Source organism: Cygnus olor, chromosome 3 (genome assembly GCF_009769625.2).
Source record: "Cygnus olor isolate bCygOlo1 chromosome 3, bCygOlo1.pri.v2, whole genome shotgun sequence".
Lineage (NCBI taxonomy): Eukaryota > Metazoa > Chordata > Aves > Anseriformes > Anatidae > Cygnus > Cygnus olor.
The window spans coordinates 58220057-58237089 of record NC_049171.1 but is presented as its reverse complement, the minus strand read 5'-3'; the positions used below and the strand labels follow the sequence as shown (position 1 = coordinate 58237089).

General features: G+C 37.1%; 1 protein-coding gene across 1 annotated transcript in view; it reads right to left on the bottom strand.

The window, feature by feature from the left end:
- LAMA2 (laminin subunit alpha 2) overlaps positions 1-17033 on the bottom strand; it is a 381555-nt gene that overhangs the window by 70277 nt on the left and 294245 nt on the right. Inside the window, 5 exon segments of the mRNA XM_040551823.1 lie at positions 333-471; positions 7985-8148; positions 9281-9397; positions 10981-11191; positions 15380-15542. Coding sequence (XP_040407757.1) covers positions 333-471; positions 7985-8148; positions 9281-9397; positions 10981-11191; positions 15380-15542 — 794 coding nt within the window.

The following is a 17033-nucleotide window of genomic DNA, read 5'->3' as shown; positions in this document are numbered from 1 at the left end:
TTAATGAGTATTGAATGACCTACACTAATGACTAAAAGCTTTTCCGTAGCAGCTGTTGGCTTGAGCCATAGGCTGAAATTGAAAGGTAGAAAGCAGAAGGAGGAAGAATTGTATACAAAAATGGAAAGAAGATCAAAGAAACAGGAATTAGGGACAAATGGAGATGTAGTCAAGGTACACATAGCTCTGGCAGGGGCATATTGTTCTGATCAAGGATCTGTGGTGGCAGGGTTCTCTAAAGTCATAAGATGGAAGACATGGATCTAGGATAAAGCACAGCACAGCTCCACAGAAAATCTAAGCCTCCTTCCAAATTTACTTATTTTTCTTACCGCTTGCATAGCTTCATTTGCAAGAGCCTTGGCTTCCTTGGCAACTTTTTCAGCTTCATCTGTGTTATCCTTGATGTTAGTATAAGCATTGAAAGCAAGTGTGGCATTGAAAGAGATGTTTTTGGCTTCAGCAAGGATTCTGTTGGAATGGGAAAAGTAAACACACCATTAAACCTGCTATCAGAGCTCAACGGAATATAGTAGCCTACTTCTTCAAACCCAACAGCCCTTATTTCTAAGGTTATTTTTAAGACATTGCTGTAGAGAGCAATGCTACACTTGAAAATTCAGGAGTTCTGGCATCATATGTTTAATAGAATTCATATTTCATCTGTGCAAAAAGACAAAAAAAATAACATTTGCTAACAAGGAGGTTATGTGAAATAAAAACGGATCAGACACTGAGATAAGACAGTGCAGTGCTTAATAAATAGCAGATATTATATACATACATTACATAGATACAGATATACACACGCAATAGTAGATATACATACATAGTAGATATTATATACTCTTTAATATAAATATAAATCTGTAAATCTACATAAATCTGTATCTATCTATAAATCTAAATATTTATATATAACATAAATATAAATCTACTATCTACTGTTATCTACCATACAGTAGATTATACACTATAATAGATAACATATACATAATGTAGGTTTATAGGTTATGTGATGAGTCAGGCTATTCATTGAAGTTTGAACTGTCTGAACATGGGGAACATCATCACAGGGATGTTTTAGAGCAGTCTGTGTGAACCACCCATTTCTTGGTCTGGCTTCCAGACACAGAAATCTTACTATCTAAAACAATCCTAAATGTTCACTTTTCATTTTGCTTACCAAAATGAAAAAGATAACCAATAATACTTCATATTGAATGGAGTGTTCCATTTATATGAAATGCTCCATTCTAATAATTTTAATTAAATTAAAAGATAATTATAAACAAATAATATTCTTGGCGCAGGGATTAGAGCTCAGCTAACTGACTTTCAGGGGAATTTTTAGACACCAGGCTAGAGAAATCGCTTTTCTTGCACTCTCTGCATGTGACATATTCAAATATTTTCTACAAAGAAGTATTGTACATACAGAATTAACTTGAAGACATCTCTCTCAGAACACGTTATAGCTTAATGCCTATGGTACTTTCCCTGAAAAAGGGTAAATGGGTCCGCTTCACTGCTTGAACTGGACAAGAATGGATTTCAACTTGGATTTTTGCCTCTCAGGGAATTGCTCTGGATTAATGTGTATGGTAATGTCAGGGAGGCAGGGGTTAGTCCTGCTGGACCTGTTTCAGCTTGTACAAAATACTTAGTCATTGAGACAGAATGTGTGGAAGAAACAGAAATTAATTCTCTAACCTCATAACTAATCTATTCCCTGGAGAATCGGGACAGCTGGGTTCCAATCCTTGCTTCGACAAGTATTTAATGATTTCTACAAAATGCAAAACGAAAGACAAAGAGTACAAAGGGTATATTCCTTGGACTCCATATGTAGTTAACAGAGGGAGACAGATTCCCTTTGGGCTGCCACATGACTGAGCTACAGGTGCATCATTCCTGGAAGAGTCTAGAACCATAGAATCATACAATCATAGCATATCCTGAGTTGGAAAGGACCCACAAGGATCATTAAGTCTAACTCCTGGCTCCACACAGGACCACCCCAAAATCAGACCTTATGTCTGAGAGCTTTGTCCAAACGCTTCTTGAACTCCAGCAGGCTCGGTGCCCTGACCACTTCCCTGGGGAGCCTGTTCCAGTGCCCAGCATCTTCTTCCATCGAAGAACCTTTTACTAATATCCAACCTGAACCTCCCCTTTCTCAGCTCCATGCTGTTCCCTTGTGTCCGGTCACCAGAGAGCAGAGCTCAGTGCCCACCCCTCCACTCCCCTCCTGAGGGAGCTGCAGGCTGCCATGAGGCCTCCCCTCAGCCTGATCTGCTCTGGGCTGAACAAACCAAGGGACCTCATCTGTTTCTCATACATCTTCACCCATATACCCTACACCATCTTTGTAGCCCTCCTTTGGACGCTAATAGTTTTTGTTTGTTTGTTTTTATATATACTGTGGCGTCCAAAACTGCACACAGTACTCAAGGTGAGGCCATGTCAGCACTGAACAGAGCAGGACAATCACTTTCTTCAGTTGGCCAGCAGCACTGTGCCTGAGGCACCCCAGGATACAGTTGACGCTCCTGGCTGCCCAGGAACACTGGGGACTCAGATTTAGCTTGACATTGGCCAAAATCCTCATATCCCTTTCTGCGGGGCTGCTCTCCAGCCTTTTGACCCCTAGTCTGTATGTATGGCCAGGGTTGCCCCTTCCTGGGTGCAGAATCTGACATTTACTCTAGCTAACCTTCATATGGCTGGTGATTGCCCAGCTCTCTGATTTGTCAAGATCGCTCTTCAAGGCCTCTCTACTCTCATGGAGTCAGCTCCTCCCAGTTTTGTATCAACGGCAAAATTCCTCAAAACACCTTTTAGTCCAACATCCAAGTAATTTATAAAACCATTAAAGAGAACTGGCCCTAACATGGAGCCCTATGGAACCCTACTAGTGACTGGCCACCAACTGGATGTAATCCCATTTACCATAACCTTTTGAGCCAAACCCATCAGCCAATTGTTCACCCATGGTATTATGTTTTTTATCTAGCTGTATGCTGGACATTTTGTCCAGAAGTATACTGCGAGAAACAGTATTGAAAGCTTTACTGAAATCCAAAAAAATCACATCAACTGGCTTTCCATGGTCAACTAGATGGGTGACCTTGTCATAAAAGGAAATTAAGTTTAAGTAGGACCTTCCCTTCATGAACCCATGTTGGCTATGACTAATGACCGCTTTGTCCCTCAGGTGTTTTTCAATAATTCCCAGAATAATTTTGTCCATAATTTTACCAGGCACTCAAGTGAGACTGACAGGCCTGTAATTATCGGGGTGTTCTTTCTTGCCTTTCTTGAAAATTGGAACAATGTTTGCCAGCTTCCAGTCAACTAAGACCTCTCCAGATTCCCAAGACCTTTGAAAAAAAAATAATGAGAGAGGTCTCACAATAACATCAGCCAGCTCTCTGAGTACCCTGTAATGAACCCCATCAGGCCCCATAGACTTATGTGCTTCCAGCTGGAGCAGCAAGTTCCACACACGTTCGGGGTTGGTTGGGAGTTTATCATTATCACAGTCATGGTCCTCCAAGTCAGGACACCTGGAGTCCCAGAGCCCATTATTGGTGTTGAAGACAGAGGCAAAGAAGGCATTAAATGCCTCTGCTTCATTTATGTCCCTGTTTGTGTGGTGACCATCCTCTTCCAAGTAATATTTTCTCTGGTCCTCCTTTTGCTGTTAACATTTAAAAAAAAATACTTTTTAGTGATGGAAAGGAGGAGATAGATTTATCGACAGAGAAAAAGAGACAGATATTTATCTATCTCCTTCCTCAACTACAGATGGAGCTCACTAGGTTAGAGTGAGTTTTTTTGATACTCTGTTAGATAAATGTGCAGCCCACAATAGCTATCTAGCTAGTAGCTAAAGTACTGCTTAGAAACATGGTTCATATACCCTCTGGTTAGGAGGGAATTAAACTGAATTTTCCACATACCAGTGACGTTTACTCATCAGCAGGCAATTAGGCATAAGGAAGAAAAGCCTGTCCTAATACCTATCTGTATACAGGATAAATATATATATATATATATTTTTTTTTTCCCCTAGGTTAAATTCATGAACTGTTCCATGTTCTAACTCTCAAGTGAACACCCTCACTATCAATCAGTATGCTATCTGAAGCCTTAGGGGGTGATTTGAGAGAAAGAGCTCTCCCTCAATCTCTCTTGTAAGATGAAATGGTATTTTTCAGCAAATTTAGTATTAGCTGAAAGATACCCAAGTGCCAGCTGTGAGGATAGATATATTTTTGAATTCCTAAGATAGATAGAGAGAGACTGCATATTCCTGTATAGTGTGACTTTAATGTGAGTGCATGAACTAAACAACTTTATCCTGATGCAGGATGACATAGGACTTTGGTATTTCTTTCTCCTTTGAGATTATGTATCTGACCACACTAGAAATTTTAATTTTTAATAATTTGCTTTTAGATATAATTTGAAATGTTATTGATTCTGTATTATTTATTGTGTATATTGAGAAACTGAAGGTGATGTCTGGATCAGATAGAAGTATAAATGATACTGCTACACCACAGTAAACATGGCTTTAAACACTACTCTAAGCTACCTAAGGCCTATGTTAAGACAGAAGCACATATACACACCCCTAAAAAGTCTATTTAACACAGTTAAAAACCCCTACCTCAAAATTTGTCTTGTCAACATTTCATTAAAGAGGCAAAGTACTCTTTACATTTTATCTACTTCTTTCCTTAGTTCCTCCATGCCAACTATCTATGTATTTGGATAGGTTTGGATTGTATTTCGTATTTGGATTTAGATCTGCTGTAGTTAGATGTGACACTAGTCTTTAAACCCAGAGGTGCACAACAAAACTGGTATGTGTCATGATCAGTCAGTCCATATTCCATTTACAAAAACTGCTTTCTTCTAGAAACAGTACCCTTTAAATCCTTTTTACTCAGGAAACTACAAATATCATTATTTTATGTACTCCTCAAAACATAAATTAGACTGAGTATCTAGAGTACTGTGACTACACTATATGTGAAGCCAATAATTTTGCAAGTATCAGACACTTTATCAGAGATAATTCTGTGCCTTTTCCTCGAAATTACAGATGCTGGCAAGAAAAAATGTGTTAAGTATCTGCTCACAAGTCTTTGGGATATTAAAGTCTCAGGTATCTTTAAAGGGTGTAAGCAACAACAACAGACCAAACTGTCAATCTTAAAACAACAACAATAACAAAACACAAAATCCTCAGCTTTTTATTCATGCAGTGCTTCTGAGAAAATAAAACTCTGAAACTATACTGAGGACAGGTCCAGGATGCAGATTATCCATGATCTATTTGTGTTAGTGTTGCAAATTACACTTTCTATTTATTACTTGCTTTTTTAAATGCAGAAAAACAACAACAACAAAATCCCCTCCCCCTCCCAAATCAAAACAACCTTTTCCAGGGGTCTTTCCAGGAAATAATATTCATGACAAGTTATAAAGTGTCATTCTTCTATGGGGAGGGCTGTGGTCATATAAACAAAGGGCACTGCAATTCTAACTCATATGAAGAAATGTGAAAGTTGTGAATGGAAACCAAAGTTTCTGAACTTAGGTTTAAATATTTTTGCCTATGACACCTATTCATTTTGGGGCAGTGTTGTGAAACCACTAGATGGATTACAGTCTGTTAGCATGGAGGATTTCTGACAGTACACAAATTAGCACCATGACAAGTGTCTCCTACCAAAATGGTCACCTTAAAAATAAAAACATACTGCTTCTTTTTAACCAATATTTATGAAAACACATAATGGGCCCTGTAAGAGAAAGTTCAATTCATTTTTTTTTCACATCAACACTAGCAATAAACATATGGTAAGTCAAGCTGTGTAAATCAAGAGTATATCTGAGGGCACTACAGTATATAAGCATCATAAGATATATGAAACAGCTTACAAGAGAAACACAGACACACATTTTTTCCTTTTTTTTTTTTTTTTTTTTCAAATGAATACATGGACTTAGCCGAGAAGGAAAGAAACTGAACATGACTCTCAAAGCCCAAACTTCTCTTGTGCAAGTATCATATGGAGATTTTAGTAGCCCAGTATCATATTGGAGCTATGTAATGACTATGTCAACCTTAATGTCATTTTCACATGGTCCTCTGTAGAGCAGAACCAGGTATTACCTGATGCACGATTATGGCTCAGGATAGAATCTGAATGACATAATGCATCTGAAGAACTTTCTGTTCAATTGACCATTATTTGCTCAAATTCATCCGTTTCTGAGCATTTAATTCTTTGACTAAGAAGGACAAATTTGTGCACTAGGGTACCACCAAGGAGACTACTCTTCTTCAGCAATTTATACTTTTCAAAACAAATGGTGTGTTTTGTTCTGTCTTTTAGTATTCACACAGTTGCACCCATAGGGATCTGTCTTTCTCTAGTACTTTGCCTACCACATCAGTTCATGTGACACTTTTCAAATAGTAACAGATCAACTACCACACTCTAAATAACAATGCACCCAAATTTTCCAGTAATACATTGTGTGTTGGTGGGGGTCAGTTCTTTCCTTCATGCTAGTGCCTGCAACTGTACAGTTTTAAAAGCTGGCAATTTAACCTATGTAATGATAATAAAAAACAACATGCATCTCTGCTATTGTATATTTTGTGCTTTCAAAAACACTTGTAGGAATAACATCTATATAGAACAATAGATGGTAGTGTACTAGGCTTGCATGGCAAGGTTCTGGTAGTGGAGGTGCTGCATGGGTGGCCTCTGTGAGCAGAGCCCAGCAGCTGCCCCATGTAAGATCAGAGCCAGCTCCAGACGGCTCCAAAAGGGACCCACAGCTGGCGAGAGCCGAGCCAGGGAGTGATGCTGGTTGGGCCTCTGGGAGAACAGATTTAAGGAAGGCAAAAAAACTGCTGCACAACAGCAGCTGGGAGAGAAGAGTGAGAAAATGTAGGAGAAACAGCCCTGCAGACTCCAAGGTTAGTGCAACAGGAAGGCAGGAGTTGCTCCAGGCAGGGAGCAGCAGTTCCCCTTCAGCCTGTGGAGAGGCCCCTGGTGGAGCAGGCTGTCCCCCTGCAGCCCATGGATCCCACAGTAGAGCAGTTCTCTATGCTGCAGCCAGTGGAGAAGCCCATGCAGGAGCAGGTGATCTGGCGGGAGCTGCCACCCATAGGGGACGAGCAGTTCTTGAGGAACCAGACTGTGGGAAGCCCCATAAGATCAGTTCAGGAAGGACTACATTCTGTGGGAGTGACCCCATGCAGGAGCAGGGGAAGAAACTGACTGTGAAGGAGTTGCAGAGACAAAACATTATGGACAGACTGCAACTCCCATTCCCCATTTCCCTGCACCACTCAGTGGGGAGGAGGTAGAAAAGGGCGGATAGGTGAAAGATGTTTTTATTTTGCTTTTTCTTCTCATTGCTCTAAGTCCATTATCAACAGATTACATTAATCTCCCTACACTGAGTTTTGCCTGTGATGGTAATTGGCGAGTGATTTCCCTGTCCTTATCTCAACCCTTGAGTCTGTTTTCATCGCTTTTTCTCCTGCTGTTCCTTTGAGGAGGGGAGGTGAGAGAGTGGTGTAGCAGAGCTTAGCTAGCCATCAGTGTGAAACTACCACAGCTGGCATTACACTGTCCCTTCCACTCTGAGCTTGACCAAACAAATGATAATGTCAAACAAAGGAAAATCGTCCCCTACCTGTTGGTTTTGGGGGATTTATCTCAAGCTGCTGTCTCATTTTGACATATCTAAACCCCAGACTTTTATCAGACATAAATTTGGCTTTTCTCACTGAACTGTATACTTGCATACTCATATAGAACATTGTATATTTGTATATCCTCAATGACAGATGTCAAAGTCTGAAAAGAATGCCCTTCAATTTCTGTCAAGTAGCTTTACAAACCTGCTTCATGTTTTTATCATTACCAATGAATGGCTGTCTTACCCATCCAGTACTGCAGATGATTCATTCAGCTGGGCTGCATGGTTCTCAGCTTGCAACACCTTTTCTGGAAGCATTTTGTCATGAATTTCTTGTGATAAGTCATCTATTTTATCCTTCAGCTGATCGGACATTGACTGTATCTTATCTGCAACACCTTCTACATACTGACATAAAATGACATAAGAAAGACCTTTAAGCAGCTGAATGCAAGCACTCTGTAACCCTTTACATATTTTCCTTGTGAGATATTATCTCATAACGTACCCATGCATTAACACTTCAGGGAACTAATATGGAAAGAATACAGGAATGGTTGGACTGGAGAGCAGAGGGAGATAAAACAATATACCACAGCCACTTGCCTCTCCTGAGTTGTTATTTCACAGTTAAGAAACTGCACAGTTTAAATACTTAATAACTCTAATTTGGATCTGTTTCCTAAATGTAGATGCATACATAGTTATAACAATTTGTGGTCATACCCCCAGTAATAACTAACCAAGGACAGAAGTTCATGTTTCATGACCCTTTGAGTGACCCATATATACTTTTGAATATTAAAATACCTGAGTAAGAACTATACTTCTGGGAGACCTGCCATTCCTGTCCCAGTAAGTTGTCTCAGAATGTTTCCCTTCCCATTTCTCCACATGGCTTTTTTTCCATTCATTGTATCAATTTGCAGTGCAAGATAGAAATATTTCCAGAACCAATCATATTTCTTTTTTTTTCTTTTTTTTTTTTTTTTTTCCAGCCTTAGTGGCAAACTCTCATTGATAAAACTCTTAAGGCAGAATTTTCAAAAATTTTATGTAAAATGAGAATGCAATCCTCTCATCTCCCTGATCTATCTAGACTTAAAATTGTTGCCACAGGCAACAAATTATTTCTGAAATTTCTTTCTGATATGCACACACAGCTTTTGTGCAGATAAATCTACATCTAGATCACAGAGTCACCATGAGACTATGAACAGGTTTGCTGCATCTGCAATTCTAATAACAAAGTCAGTACCACAATCACAATACCATATATAAAAGGAGGTAGAGTCCATGAAAAATGATGAGCTAACTCTTTGTACAATCCAATGAATCATTTAAATCTCAAACTTAATCATTTTTATATACTAGCTTAGCTTTTCTGTCATACAGCAATAGGAAAATTATTCCTTCCAATTCAAATATTCTAACATTGATTAATAAAAAGAAAAATCAGGTGTTACTTTAATTAGCTATTTTGTTTCCATAATGATGCTTTATTGTACTAATTCTCATATAAGGATGATAAAACACTCACCTCTACAGCTAAGCTGATTTCATTTGTAAGGTTGTTGGCTTCATTAAGGATGTCATTCCCTTCCTGCAGACTCTTTTCAACATCTTGCCTGCCATCTTCTACAGCTTGCTTCTTTTTCTACAAGATGTGTTCACAAAAATAAAAATATGAGTTGTTTAATAGAAAGGTGATGCCAGTTCAAATACTGACATCCCAATACAGACTGCATTTTCTCACCATGCCACAAAGGTCAGACTTCTCAGAACTTTCTGAGGAAAGACAGTTACAGCAATAGAACATATTTAAAATAAGATATCTTTCTTTCTCCTCCTGTCCTCAGCTTTGTATCTCTCCTCTCACATGGTAGGTTTTCATAGGCAATTGACTGTAGTATTATGGCAAAACGAATCAGAAGGAAGTTAGAAATCCTAATCCTTACCCAGATGGGCAAGTTTCTCATTTTGACAATTACCTACGCTGGCCACGAAGGCAAAATTTATTAAAATATTTTGCAGCTTTGAAATCCACATCCACTGGCATTTCACTAATTAATGAATGTAAAAGAAAAGACAATGGTTCAGAACAACCTAAGGATTCTTGATTTTCCATCTGGTAAAAATACTGCATATTGTGTAAAAAGAATGGATGTCAAATAAGTAACTGGTGATTTCCTGTACGAGATTCATTTAGTATTACAGATTAGTCCGATAGGAGACCATGGCATTCTAGTCATGGTGCTCTGATGGCCTCTTGGTCAAAACAGGGGTTAAAATAAAGCAATAAACCTGCTCAAAATCAAAACCTGCTCAAGTGGGCAAGACCACTGGAGAGGATGCCTTCAGGCACTTTCATACTGTGATGGAAAAAATATTTAAAAAACTGAGATAGCAGGTAATTTCTCCAACATTTCTCCATCCACCTTTGGGAAGGAAATGCAGAGAACAGAGATCACCTAACTTCCTTACAGCACTGTATTCCCTTAATTCAGTCAAGCCCACAAATTTCTGCTAAGACTGAGGTCTTGGAACTCTAACCTCATCATCGTACATGAAGTGAAAACTCATCAAGATATAAACAGGGTAGAAACATTTATCTTCATTAAGTTGTCTCTACTCTTTATATCTTGGTTAAATGCTTGTTAATGTACAGTATAATGTGCTCTTCGAGTCTATGCACTTTAAATTAAATCAAAAGCAGACCCCTCTGCTATGAGGGAGATCATTAATAACAACTACTAACTACAGAGGATAGAGTTTGATTTATTACTCTGTAATATCCACATATCCCCTTTGGTCTTCTTCCCAGGGGTTGGAGAGAGAGATCAAAGTGCAAGCTTTCCAGGAGCAAATACATGACAAAGATTTTAACTGAACTTTATTTAAATCTTGAGCACAGGATTTGAATTTTGCATAACTACTGATACCGGGATGAATTTAACCTCCCCCAGAATAATGAATCCAATGGCACCCTCCACTTAATGTTTAAAAGCAGTCAGTAGTACTTTGGTAAAGAAAGCTGTGAAGTAATTCTCCTTTTAAAAGCCAATGCATGTTCTCATTCTGAGGAAAACATTTGCTTTTAATTATCTCAGATTTAGTTCTATTTGAATAATATTTTTGTTTTGCTTTTATTTTTTGTTTCAAGATTTAATAGTTACAAGGTGTTCGTGCAAAGTTTCAAACTTTTTAAGTTAATCAAGGATACAACTTGTCAGCACTCACCTCTACCATGGTCATGTTTTTTTGGTTGACTGCAGATAAATGATTAGCCTCTCTAATTTTACTCATAGCTTCTCTTAGCAGATCTCGTGCATCATCAACTTTGGTGTGGTAGTTTGCTAGCTTGTCCTGGACTTCATTTTTGAGATCTTCGTTTTTCTCACTGGGTTCTCCAAATAATTTCTTCACTTTATTCAAAAGATCTTCTGCATTCCTGCAATACATCACCACCCATGAAGGTAATTGAGATCATATTCTCTACACCCATGAGAATATTCTTAATATCATGCAAATGAAATGGACTTTAAATTAAATAGCAAAGTAACTTTCAAGAGAACAAATGCTTAATAAAACAGAACAATGATTACACTTAGGTCTTTTCTTAAAGAGCTTTTAAAATCCCACTTAGGTATTTTTTTTTTATTTTTTTTTGGTAAGCTGACATTCTTGACATTTGATAGTAAAGCAAGTTTTTCTGAAACATTTCAACTTGTCAAAAAGATTTTTCGTACACATTAATACAGCACGTGACACAAAGTGTTGTAGCACCTTGAACAGAGGGGAGAGAAAATAGATATGCCTGATTTCAAGCTGTCTTGGAGCAGACAAACTGTTCTGTGGTCAAAAATCATAAATACCTTCCTATGACATGAACAACGCCCAGGATCCTTGGATTTATGACTTTCCGTAGCCAAAATATTTTGCTTACCTAAAATAAATTCTCGGATATTTTTAATGGACTTTGGCAGCATAGAAATAGAAAGTTCACAAGTGCTTGTTTTTGGCAAGGGAAACAAGATTTCTTAATCACCAGAGAGTTGCTGCATCCAGTTTTAAAGGACAGGAGTACTGGAGTCTTCATCCCGTGACACTTCTCTGCTTCATGATATCATGTCATTGAATCAATTTCGCATAATGCAACACCACTGCTAATGCAATGATATGACAGACAGCAAAAAAAAAAAAAGGTTCTTTTTTGTGCCTTTTTTAAAGGCACTTAAATATACTTAAATCCTAAGTATATAGGAATTTGTAGGATAGCTAATACCTATATAAGAAATCTATCACATTTCTATTTATTACAGATTAAGATAAGCAACATCCTATAAATAAACACACAAATAAATACATACACACACACAAACACCACCACAAACACAAAAAAATAAAAGGTGGAAAAGATATCCTGCCACTGGACCTAATTTAGATGAAGGACCTTAACTGGAGCCAAGGAAAGCCAAATTATTACCTTAGGTCTGGGATTTTATGAGATGGATTTTTTTTTTCTCCATCTGCCCTGTCTTTGGATTTGATGAAAAAAATTAATCACACTGTGAATTTGAAACATCTAAGAAGAAAACATTTAATCAAAAATTAAATCCCAATATTGACACCCTGTCACAGGAGAGATGTAGAAAGGAATTCAGATTTTTTTCCATACCTTCTCCATTATTCTTTCTATCAGTAGCTACTATATTAAACACCTAACAAATTTTGACACCCTTATGACTGCAGTACTGGAGAAACAATACGAGACAGATGGATTTTCTTTTTATGACCTTGCCTCATAGCACAGACCAAGCTGTTTATCTAACCATTAACCAATGAGTTGTTTTGAGTTAGATAAGTTAGCACTTCCATATTGACCTGATGTGCATTTTTCCCTCTGCTCTTTCTAAGTTCAAAGCAATGAATCTGCTCCATGCATTTCCTTGTTTTGTGTACTAGAATTTCTGTTTGATGGGACTGTACCAATTTCCTGAAATACTCTTTTTTACATTCAATCTATGCTACTTTCACTTGATACCTTCCTAGAAAAAGAACCAAACTTTGAAGTGTTAGAAGAAATAATCACAAGTCCGGCCTAACATCTAGAATGCTGTACAGTCTGGATCCTTTAAATAATCAGTACAAGGGAACACAAGAAATATTAGAAAACAACAAAAAAAAAAGTATATATAAGAGAAACTAAATGTGTTAGAATTGTTCTATCCAGAGAAGAAATGGCCTATGATAGAGGACTATAAAATCATGAGTAGCATGGATAATGCAGTCAACTGTCCAAGGACTCTCCAGACACAAAATTGAAAATATCTGGAAAAAAGGTCAAAATACAGGAGGCAGCTCTTAAAAGCAGTATGTGGTTGAGTTATGCAACTCATTGTTACAGGAAACTGTGGATAATAGAAGTTTACAGTAGCTCAAAAGCCATCAGACAAATTCAGGGAAGATGAAATCATACACACCAAAAAAAACACTATATAGCACATTAAATACAATGGTAGAATCCCTCCATAGCAACTCAGTTTTGTCTGAGAAGATGTGTAGGAATATTATAAGCTATTGAAATATTTATTTCAGAAATACGGAAAATAAGGGGGTTAGGACAGAAACTGGTGTATTTTTAACATGCTCTTTTTACAAAGAAATTATTTACTAATATGCATTTACTAATTACTTATTCATAACGCAATCAGCTTACAGACTTGATTTGGAAAGCTTGAAAGAAAACAAATGAGGGAAAAAGCTGGAGACAGAAGAGGAGTTTTGCCATCTCTGAAAGCAAGAACCCTTTACTTCATTTGTTTCCTTATTTAACATGGACCAAATCCTGAAAATTAGCAGAATACAATCACTGCCAACTTACATCTCAACAAAGAGTAAAGACGATTAACCACTTCAGAGTAATCAAGAGACTTGTAGAAATAAATAAATAAATAAAATAATTAGTTGAGTCTGCAAACAGTACATGTGAATGTCGACACACAGGCATGCATGTACACACCTGCACACACATTTTTAAGAATGATTACATTTCTTTATAATTCTTTTCCTTAAAGAACACATCCTATCTTACTACATTATTTAAGCAGTATTAAGTCATTTTTCTTTATGAGGCAGTACTTTTTAAAAGGGTTTCAGAAAACATTATCTAGTGATCTTTCCTACTTGCCCTGAAAGTTCACTATCAAAATTCCTTGGATCTCAACAACTGCCTATAAAGAGGTAATCCTATCCCTATGATACTGCCATGCAACTTTAAGTCAGTAAGTATATTCATGTATTTCTTAGTATAAAATGTATTCCTTTATCAGGAAATGAAAATACTCACTTTGTGTACTTCAGGAAGAATGGTTAGAGGGAGAGAATGTCTCGCTCTCAAAAAACCTCACTGCATTTCCTTCTCTAGCTATTGGACTGATTTTAAGCTAGCCTGACAGTTTCATGTTGGTTGTAGCATTCTAGGACTAAAACTGCCTTACTTGAAAGGGTTCCCCCCCATCCTGCCTTAAAATTGCAGGCATCACTTTCAAAGTTTTGGCTAAATTTTTCTCAGCCCTACTTGTTCCTAATTTATTTCTGTAGAGAAGGAATATAAGAGGCTCAGCGGAAGCAGAAGTAAAAGTGATAAAACATTGGTGAAGAACACATTTTTAGTTTATCCCTTCTCAAGAGAACAGAAAGTGGAACTATCGGAAGTGTGGCACAAATACTGTACTGGTAGGATTTTCAGAAAAAGATCCATTTTACAAAGTGTAAGATTGGCAGTGAAAATCTGATTTTATACAGATTGGAATACTTAACTAAAATTGTATTCTATTTATGACTCCCCTACAACATATATGTACCTGATAATTAACGTTTTCAATCCTGGACATTTTTATCCCAGTTTTCTGAGACACTCTTCACAACTTCAGTGGACCACATTCATTTGGATGGCCTGCTAAGCAATGCCTAGCTCTACGAATATACCTGGTCTAACTGATGCAGAACAGACTACCAGAATTTTAACTTCAAGCCAAGTATTTTTCTAGATTAGATAAGTTTTCAGCATTTTGCAAAGTGCTTTATAAAGAGCTGGCAATAATTATATAAACATATATATTTTTTATATTTAAAGATACCTAAATAACCAAATGCTGGGCTTCTGAACCTTGTCACGAAGCTGGAATATCCCGATCTATACTGTTCTGTGTATGGTACAATACATCCTTCTGAATGTCTATGGTACTGGACAAACTTTGCAAACAGACTATATTTTTATTAGAACAATTATTATTATTTTTTTCCAGAAAAAATAACAAACTTCCAGACAAGTGTCTTGGTACTAAAATCCTTTACCAGGTCTGAAGTAGAAGCTAAATACAAACTGAGAAAAATTGCTTAGAATTTGATTAGAAACATTACTGGTACCTGTGGAGCAGAGAAGTAATTTCCTAGGGACTGGTTTCCAGGCATGTAAGCATTTCCAAAAATGCTAATGCTAAACTAATAGATGTGAAATATTAGACTGTTTTTCTTCACATATCTGTAAGACCCAGCTTGAAAACCTGGTTGGAATGGATGACAATTGTAAGAGTCAGATATTATCACCAGGAGGCTGAAGACTTTCTCTACTCACTTTAACTCATCTTGAGCTATTCTTTCTTGCAAATGTAGGTTTCTACTTCTCAGTTCTGTGACCATTCTTTCGGCCTCTCTCTGCAGTTCTGGGAGACTCTTCTCCAAGGTCTTGTCTGGGGTTCTGAGTGTCTCATTCAGTCTTATAGCATCTTCACTTACAGCTGCAAGGGGGCAAAAAATATATATGTAGTGGGTTAGGAAGCAAAAAGAATAGAGAACCTTTAAGTATCTGCATGTCAACTCTATCAGCAAGTCAAATGCAATTTGCACTGGTTATTCCTGCTGTGAAATATAAAGGATGGTTAATCCTATGATCAGTAACAAATGAAAAAATGTTGTATGTCTCATCAAAACCTTTACTGTAGCTCACTCTTAAGCACAATAATTACAATGAAGAAGTCTTTATATCCAGTATAAAATATATTGCTCCCCTTTTCCTTCCCCTGAAAAAAAGAATTTGCACTGAACCTTTGAAACAGCAGAAAATAATAGGGATATTGCTCACAGAAATAAAGAGAAAGCAGTACAAGCAGTGAAAATTAGATTTTAAATTACTTTTGAAGTACTTCAAAATATTTCATTTGTAGCATTCAGATTTAGCAATCCTAGGAAGAATAAATGATTGGGAAATTTGGTAAAGAGAAGGAGAGAAGAGGAATGAAAGACACTCACAGATAGAGAGCTCGTGTTTAGAAGCAGATTCACAGAAATGAACAAAAAGAGTCGGAGGGCTGGAATACATGAGGATACAATGTAAGATATGTGTTTAGAATACCTAAATTATTCATAACTGATAAAACTGTACACATGGTATCATATTCAAGGACCAACTAAAATCTTTCTACCATAGCACACTGTAAGATATTAGAATATAGACTTTCAGAAGCAAGTAGTGATTTATGATAATCAGTTACATTTGCAATTTTAAAAAGTACTGCTACCTTTCCATAGGCAATAGGCTTCCCAGTAACTAATTTCTCTGAAATAACAGTTCCTGGTTGCATGTGTACTTCTGAATATCTTAAGTCCTTAATTGAAGAAATCATAAACTGTCTTCCAAAAATCAAATAAATGACTATTTCATCCACACATTGTGTAGGTTTAGAGCAAATGATGAAGAAGAAAACTTTAATTAAATGTTTTCAGTTTGCTGGTGAGAACTGGGACTTGAATCTTTAAGAGTGGTTATGTATGGGGTAGTGAGGACTGAAACAAGACTATAGTTCAGTTAAAAGGATCATGGCTTGCTTGTAATGCATTATGATACATATCATTACTGAGTTACCTCTGACCAGGAATAGACATATATTCACTTTTTAAAATCTGGAATAAATAAAGAGTAATTTAGCTTCCCTGAATATTTACCTCAAAAGAGAAAATGGACATGTTATTTCAGCTTTTATTAGTTTCAGGAAAATTTATACAGAGCTTTATCCTTCCCCTCCATCCTCCTCATCTCATAAACAAGTTGTAAAATAATTTTAAAATAATCTAGAAATGGCTCCAAAATAAAGCAAAAGTTTATCCTCAGTTTTTGAAGAATGATGATCTTGAACAGGAAGAATACTGAGGATGGCAGTAAAGATACAGAAATTATCACTACCAGAGGAAGAACATTTAAAACAACTCAGGCTGGAATGGCCTGAGAACTG